Source organism: Halyomorpha halys, unplaced genomic scaffold (genome assembly GCF_000696795.3).
Source record: "Halyomorpha halys isolate HHAL.00 unplaced genomic scaffold, Hhal_1.1 Scaffold825.1, whole genome shotgun sequence".
NCBI classification, from domain to species: domain Eukaryota; kingdom Metazoa; phylum Arthropoda; class Insecta; order Hemiptera; family Pentatomidae; genus Halyomorpha; species Halyomorpha halys.
Genome location: NW_027106350.1, coordinates 172,234 through 181,437, shown reverse-complemented (window position 1 = coordinate 181,437; position 9,204 = coordinate 172,234). Strand labels below are relative to the sequence as shown.

The 9,204-nt window shown below is 35.5% G+C and overlaps 1 protein-coding gene across 1 annotated transcript in view; it reads right to left on the bottom strand.

Moving 5' to 3' along the window:
- Positions 1–190: 190 nt before the first annotated feature.
- LOC106686467 (uncharacterized) overlaps positions 191–9,204 on the bottom strand; it is a 46,114-nt gene continuing 37,100 nt past the window's right edge. The window contains exons 9-10 of the mRNA XM_067044700.1: positions 8,843–9,027; positions 191–451 (exon numbers count right to left, since the gene is read on the bottom strand). Of these exons, the coding sequence (XP_066900801.1) occupies positions 191–451; positions 8,843–9,027 (446 nt within the window). The remainder of the gene's footprint in view (positions 452–8,842; positions 9,028–9,204) is intronic.

Genomic DNA, 9,204 nt, shown 5'->3' with positions numbered 1-9,204 from the left:
TACTCAGTCAGCTGACAGCCTTTGACTTTATATATATAAGTTATAGTTATATATATAAGTTTAATATGCACAACTATGGTAACCTTATTTACTTTTTAAAACAACTTTACTAATAACCTTAAAGTACCTTACTAAAAACAGAAACGATAGAAAACATTTTCTGTTTAAATAATTTATATTCTATGATGCATCACTGCCACCAACTGTAAAACCACAGCCAACCGATGAAGACAAGAACGGTACACTCCGCTTGCGGTCTCTCGACGGAAGACCTGAGCTTGATACAGCTTTGTTTCTTTTTCTGCCGTTTTTTACAGCGTTGTTTATGTTTCTGCCGATATTTACAGCGTTGTTTATATCTCGGCTGATATTTTTCTTTTTCTTTTTCTACTGGTGCCACATCATTTATTTCGATATCATAGCCGCCTTTGTCGACTTCATGATTTTCTTCCTGGAATATATTAAATCCTAGTATGAAGCTAAATATAAAAAATATTGTAATTTTGACTTTTTGTTTCGATAAAGATAATAAAGATTTACTTTATTAAATTTTTCATTTCAATTAACAGGAATATTAAATCGCAACATCTAAATTTTTACAAATACACAATTAAGTTCGGGAAAGTAGGATGGCTGTTTTAACCCGGCAGAAGTGTCATACTTTTTTTATCCCTTACATGGTGAAAAAATGCATGAACATTTATCGCATGGTAAACGATTTGTACTATTTTATTTATATAATTGGATGTGATAACGACAAAAATCTTTACAATTACTTTCAATGCAATTTGAAATGGAAATTGTAAATTTTAGCTCTTTCAGTAGGGCAAAAGAATCCATGATCTTCTTGTCACGGCTCCTGACTTAAAAAAGAAACGTAGGAGGTGTCCAGATGAGAAAAATGCTCAAATAAGAGATGTCACGTTAGGATTGTACTGGTGAGGGGAATGCACAGTCTTATCGTTGCGAGTAGGCGAGAGCAAACCTGAATTGAGCAAAGGCGGGGAGGTACAAAGAAGGAGTAACATAAACAAGCAACAATAACAACATCGAAAGATTAAGAAATGGTGGACAAGAGGATAAACAAAACAGATAAAATACTAGGAAAACATTGACCTTTATTTCCCAATATGAGCAAAATGATCAGGCCAACACCTTTCCCGTTTTAAATAACGCTTACTAGATCTTACTTAGCATAATTGTTCTCAGCGATCAAATACTCTATTTAGACGTTATATTTAACGATATTTATGTAATTATTTACTACAACTTAGTCCGAAATGATGGAACAAAATAAAAATAAGCCTTTCATATTAATATGTTTTTCCCCCATTGACCATACCTTGGCCTGCTCCTTAAGGTTGGACCTACGTTCACCTCTACGTATATCATTTATTTTATTTTCTGTCAAGCCTTTCATTTATTTACAGGTTTAGACTCAAAGATAAAAGAAAAAAAAATTGAATTTTCAATGAAAATAGACTTTTAAGGATTTATCTGAGTCCTAATAATTAAATCTTGCAACATGTTTGGGAACAGCTTACCTGAGTTTCGAATAATTAATTGTATGGAACTGAAATTATATACAAGTGCATATGAAGAGTTTTCTATCAAAAGTCAGTACATACACGTTTGGAAAGTTATTACAAAAAAAAATATTATGGATAAGTTAATTTGTAAAACCTATTTATCTTGGGAAACTTTAAATTTTGAAATAGACTGAATAAGAATTTAATGTTGAATTTTATATTGTCAACAAAACCTATACTTTTCAGAAGTGAATATATAAACATTTGAAAACTCCTTTATATGCCTGGGATGTAATAAAAACGATTGTATGAATAAATTTTTTTAAGTACCAATTATTATTAGATTTTATAATAAATAGATTTTTTTTTGTTAACCCGTTGGGGACCACTGGTGGTGGAAGTGGAGATAGTCGGCGGAAATCCCTTGGTAATTCCTCTCGGCTAAGGGCGATGGATTCACTGACCAACAATGAGAGCGCCCCTCAGGCTTGCAGGAGGGTGTGACGTAGGATTGAACGCCCTACTCACATATTTTTTTAGTTCACAAAAAACAAAAAAAAGATCCTACTCAGGTAAAACGCTCATTTTCGGAGGTAAACTAGTCCCCCCGTTCGGGTCTCCGGGTGGGGATTCAGAGGGGATTCATGGAGCTAGTTGGAAACTAATTTATCTAAAGTTTTTTTTTTTAATACTTATTTATTGCTATTTATAACTGTACTTTATAATACATTTAGTAAATCTGATATAAGTTAAATTGGAGTGTTACAGGCGTGTAGAGAAACTACTCATTGGGAGCACTCTATTGACATTTTATATTAGCTGGTCTTGTGGCCATCTTCTTTTCAGGGGCCTCGGAGGATTATCAGGAATGGAAGAGGATGGAAGATAAGAAACTAAGGGGTTTGAGTGGTTAGAGAGTTTATAATGGAAGGAGTGATATCTGGTTCGGGCTAGATCGGTTACATAGGGAACATTAAGGTCTTTATGTATGATTTTATTTGTGACAAAGTAAGGAGCATTGAGGATTTTACGAAGGATTTTGGATTGTAAGGATTGAATACGAAAGGAATTCGAAGGTTTAGTGGAGCCCCAAAACTCAACTCCATATGTCCAGATTGGCCTTATTACAGTCACGTAGATCAGTCTTTTGTAATGTGTTGGAAGTTTAGACCGTTTGTCTAGTAAGTGCTGTAATAGTCGAAATCGACGTGCAGTTTCCTGTCTTTTCAGTCTGGTGTGAGGATTCCAGGTTAATCGTTTGTTTAAATGTAGTCCAAGGTAGCGGATCTGTTCGATAGGGGTAAGGGTAACATCGTTAAATGAAACTGTAGGGCAGTCAGTAGGTTTACGACGAAGTGTAAAGGTGATTTGATGGGATTTGTTGGAATTTATCTTAATCCTCCAATTACGACACCAATCTTCGAGGACTGTGATATGGGATTGGAGATTTTGGGATACAATTAATGCGTTATTATTAACAGCGAGCACACATGAGTCATCGGCATACGTGGTGAGGATAGTGTTAGGATTGGTTGGAATGTCAGCGGTATAGACGGTGTAGAGGATGGGACCAAGGATACTACCTTGAGGAACACCAGCGGACTGAGAATAGAGGGATGAATAGGAACCATTGTGTTTTACTTGGAAAAATCTATCAATGAGAAAGAAATGAATGATGAGAAAGTATGTAGAAGGTAGGAATTTACGGAGTTTGTAAAGCAGTCCCAGACTCGAAAAGCCTTTTTCTCTAAAGTAAAATTGATTTTTATTGTAGATTTTGGAATAGAATGATTGCTAGTATCAGCATTGAATCTTCAGGAATGCTAAGCCTTTATTATTATAAAATTTCTAGGCAAATGTAACATTGCTTTTTTGGATAAATTGGTTTTATAGAGTTGGAAAATAGCCGACATTTGTATCTATTGATGTTTTTACATTCAGTAAATATTTATTATAATTTTGTTCACTGCCACACAAAACCGAATGCCTAACATATTGGACATCCTATAGCAACCATTACTTACCAAAATTATATCGATTTCTGTTTTATTATAGCTTGGAAAATATTCATTTTCCAGTTTGAAGGTAACTAATCTGGGCCAAAATGGTTATCAATAGGAGAAATATTTTCCGAGATTGAAAAAAAATATTTCCAGAATTAAGAGCAGTAATGTAGATTTATATTATACGATTCGATGGGTAAAGAGTTTCGAAAATTAATACCTAACGTATAAAGTCGTAGTTCAGTTGTCTTCCTGATTTCGAAGAAGTATCTAATCAGTCAGTGCCGTTCGTTTGATCTTTGAAACAATAGCGCCTAATGTAATAGCGGTTCCTGGAATTTGAGTGTTAACAGGGAGTATCTATTTCTTTCATAATTGTATTAATAACTCATTTGTTCTTGTTTTGCTTATATATTGTTTTAAATTAAATAATTATCCTTGATTATCTTCATAATTCTCCTTTATTCTTTTTTTAATTTGTTTTTGTCGCACATGGCGACAACCTTACAACCTAAACCACCTGGCACGTGGGACATGTTTAACCCTTTTTAGGATGCGGTGAACCTAACAGGCACAAGATTTTCGTTTTATTTTCGTCAGGTACCGTTTATGAATGGGGTTCATGAGGCTGCCAGGCTCACCGCGCCTTGTGTGTTTTCCATGTTCATCGCCCCTCTTTCCTAGATTTTTTTTATGAATTCTTCAATCATTATTTCAGTATTTCTTTCATTTTAGGGAGACCACAATATTCCGGCCTTTTTCTTTTCAACGACGAAAAAGTGTTGGCAACCTACATCAAATGCAAGAATAAATGTGTACTCCTAGTTTTTTCTGTGCTCGGAAGCAAAGCCATTGATAAAAGAACTGGAGAAAAAAAAACTGTGGTCATAACGTATTATAATGCTCACGAAAATGGAGGTGTCACTACTAACCAAATTTGCACCACTTACAAAGTGCAGCGAAATACACATCGATGGCCAATGACTGTTTTCTACACTATGTTGAACTAGGGAGGGGGGGGGGATCAATGCCTTGGTCATTCACCTCGGGAATCAATTGAAATGAATTCCAAGAAGAGTTTTCCCCAAAGCATTGTCACATGAAGAACGGATTTTAGCTGCTTGATACACAGGGGCAGCTAAAATCCGTTCTTCACACCTTGAAAATTTGTCTTAAGAGATTCCTCCCGGCTGATGATCGTCCAAAATAAACCCCTCCCTATCTCCAAAAGCGACCGAGATATTGTGATTGGACGGTGGAAACAGGCATACGTCGGCTCACTAACCACTCCTGTGGGAAATTCAACCAAGGAATTTGTCCCTCACATGAAACCACTCTATGCAACATGCTTTTCAGCCGGTTCTTGCGATCCTATCGAAAAGCAGATCAAAATTAGATCGAATCTGTTCAACAGGCGTTAGTTGAGTATTTAGGAAGGATACTGTAGGACAGGAGGGTAGAGGTTTACGACGGAGAGTAAAGATGATCTGATGGGATTTGTGAGGATTTATTTTGATTCTCCAGTTTTGATACCATTCTTCAATAGTGTTATGTGTGTCTGTAGTGTTTGTGATGCATTAGTTGGGTCGTTGTTTACAGACAGTATACATGTGTCATCAGCGTATGTTGTTAGGACTGTGTTAGGGTGGGTTGTCCAAAAAAAGTAATCTTAGATTTTCTGTCCTTTAGAATCAGACCTAATGGGCCAAAACCTACAGACACAGGAGTAAAAATTGCCTAATAAAGAACTGTGGTAAATGTATAGAAAATGCACATAGTACTGAAACTTGTAATAATTCCCCCAAATGCTTAAACTGCCACGATGATCATCTAGCTTTTAGTAGTAAATGTTCAGTATATGAAAGGAAAAAGAAAATTGAATAAATCCGATTGCAGGATAAAGTTTCCGTCAAGCGGAAGCAATTATTAAAAAACAAGAGACAGAAAATGGTAGAATCAGAACTCACGGGGATGTTGTGTCATCGCCTCCCTCCATCGCTACAGGAAAAGTCTATAACTAAGGCTCGGCTAGAGAAGGTAACTAGGTTGGCCAATACTGTTGAAATTTTATGTGAAAAAATAAGTACCTTAGAATCCAACTTGGTAAACAGTAATACAAATGACAACATTAACTGCTGCGACGTATTACTAGTAACTTTACCAAATAATAGTGGAATAAATAACAACTTGGAAATAAAACTAATATTGCCAACCTCCAAAAAGTAACACATGAAAACAAAATTCATTCTACAGTTGCATCAAGTTTAACTAATTTAGAAAATAATTTAAATAAATATTGGCCAGTGTCTCAAAACTATTCTTTTAGTGAACTCTTCTTCCTCGAAAAAAAAAAAAATATGTAGTCTTGACAAGACAAAAAACAAACAAAAAAAAACACAAAGTAGACAATAAAAATTAACTGCATATTCTACCTATACTTATTGTCCGTGAAAATGTGTTCTAAAAATCACAATTACATCAATGTGCGCAATAATATATTTTTTCTTCATCTTTATTCTATGTTTTTCAGCATCATAATTCTTATAATAAATGATTATTTCTTTACTGCATTTGTATGTTAATGGTAATTTGGTATTTACCTGTATGGCTATCAACCGTTATAATTTATTTTATCTTATATTATATGGTTTATAATTTTAACTCTAACACAATTAGCTTTATACGAAGATGTTTCGTTCCTTTTCTTCGGCAGGCGGTATAGGTAGAATGTTTTATTTTAAATGAATGTAATACAATGGAAATTAAATGGTTTATTTTATCATAGAAATAATTGCTCTGTAGCTTGCTTACAAGAAACAAATTTCAAATCTACTCATATGTTTGAATTTCGAGGGAATGCTATTAGGACGAAAGTTTATACAGATGGTCGCATACTTGTGGTGCGGTGTGTATTTTAGTGGAAGAGAATATTCTCTTTAATGAATTACATATTACCTCTAATTTGTAAGCAGTAACAGTAAGAATTTTATCACAACCTCGCCTGTTCACATTATGATCTCTCTCTATACCTCCCTCCTGGCCAATTATTCTCAGTTCAACAATTGAAGGACGTTACATTCATTACCCCCACCAGTAATTCTCGCTGGAGATTAAAATTCTCATAATTTAATTTTGGTAGTGACCACTTGAATGAGAGGAATAAATTAGTCGAGTCTTTCATAGATGATTGTAATTTAAATATTATAAACATTCCAAAAAATATTAAACTCACCTCTGTGCCAGATCTGGTAAACTTTCAGCAATAGATCTTACTATTACTAGCCCCATGTTACAAGCCACGATTCAATGGTACAATTTAGATGATACACATGTTAGCGACCATTTCCCCTTAATTATTAAAACACTTAATAAATGTGTACACTCCTACAGTAGACACTACAGATGGCGATCATAGTTCAACATCAAGCGAGGGCTAAACTTGCGGATATAGTTCTTTCCGATACTGACCCTGACCACCATTCTACAATTAAATACTAGATTACTTGAAGCCGCCCAAACAGTGATCCCAAACATTTCCTCATCTGCTAATATAAATACTACCCTCCCCCCATACCGTGTTGGTCAGATGAATGTGAAAAAGCAATAAATAGCTGAAATTGGGCACAAAAAATTTCTTCGCCAACCATCTTCCAAAAAAATAAAGCCATATAAATCGGCCAGAAAAACATGCAAGGTATATGAAGGTAAAAAATTATCATGACAGAACTTTCTCAGTAAGGTTAACTGTAACACACCAGGAGTTGTTTTCTAGCAGACAGTTGGAAAAATTATGGGTTATGGCTACTTACCTCCAATAATTTGTCTGTAAATTCGTGTCCACTATAAAACTGACCCCGTAATCTTAGCAAACACTCTAGTAATACATTTCTGTGATACCTCATCAACTGTAAATTACTCTACACACTTCCTTAACATAAAGCAAGCTATCGAATCATAACCACTAGTAATCACTAATGATCTACTTGATCCATTATACCCGTCTTTTTCCATGAATTAATTTGATAGGACCTGGAGAAGATTTATAATTGACTCTCCAGTTAGTATAGAGATTTATGGCCATATTCTTGCCTTCATAAATAATTTTTTACTTAATAGAAGCTTTAGAGTCAGAACTTGTAACGTTCTATCGAATGAATTCGAACAGGAAAATGGATTGCCTCAGGGTTGTGTTTTGGGTGCGTCCCTTTTCTTTATTGTTTTAATTAAGTGTTGAATTTGGTTGGTTTTCCTGTTAAAAGCATGCTCTACGCGGATGACCTTGTTATTTATATAGAAGGAAAAAACGTAGTATCCTTACAAGAAGATATTCAAATCGCCCCAAACAATGTCAGTGTATGGCTTTCTGACCACGGCTTTAAAATTTCAACAAATAAAAATGGTTATTATTTTTCTATTCTTTTTAGCAAATGACAGCAGAATGTAATGCCATCACTGACCATTAATAATCTACCAGTTACTTTCTCTCACACTGTCAAGTTCTTCAGATTAATTTTCAATAGAATGCTCAGTTGGATCCCGCATATAAAACAATTAAAAGCAAGTTGCCTCCGCTCTCTTAATCTTTTGAAAATGGTCGGTAACACCAGCTGGGATGCGGATCGAACATGCTAACCCTATATAGAACGCTAGTGAGATCAAAATTGGATTACGGTTGTAATGCCTACAACTCATCATCGGGTACTACCCTGAAAATGCGGGACTCAGAATAGCTACGGGTGCTTTCCGCTCGAGCCCTATCAATAGCCTATATGTCGGTACTGGCGAGCCTCCGCTTGACCTACGAAGACAACGACTTGATCTCATTTTCTAGTTAAAATCATCTCAGCTATAAACCATTATATGAATGAGTTGTTTCCAAATATACAGCATCTTAACCAGCAACAAATCGACTTGCATTATCCTTGGGGACTTCCCTGCCCTAAACTTCCCCTTTCCCTTTCAAGGCTACCTAGAAATAACACTCCGCCATATCGGCACAAATATGAGTTTCTTAGACTGCTAGACAAATTAGGTGACGCCGACTTCAAATATACTGACGGCTCCAAGAATTACTTAGGTGTTGGGGCCTCGATTGTGTCCAACGATCACCAGCACCTACTCTCTTTGTCGCCGATAAGTAGTTACCGATTTGTATATACAGCTGGAATGGTTGCAATCAACAAAAGCTTAAATGTTTTTCATCCACAAAACAAAAACTGGTCATCTGTACAGACTCATTGTAAGTCCTACTCAGCTTAAAAAATATTTTTCAATGAACCCACTAAACCAAAAACATATTTTATTCATTACAGTCCACCAACAGAAACGGTATTTCAGTCTTGTCCGCCCTGGAGACTGCGGAATAGCGGGTAACGAACTGGCTGATATGGCAGCAAAGGTTGTGATTTCTAAAGGAATTCCATAATTTAAGCGTAGCCATGAATCCGGACCCTTGCCCACGTTCAGTGTGTGGTCAAGGGTACAGCCTAAAAGTCCTAAATTATAAGTCTATTCCATGCTACTTCGTAAATTAAGGCAATAATGACCGCATACATGGTTGGTGCTAGAGGGAGTGACGATTAACGCATAATGGAATTTATAATAGATTGTTTTTTTATTATAGTGATAGTCAGTCTTAAATTACTGATACGTGAAAGGATTATTTTAAATAT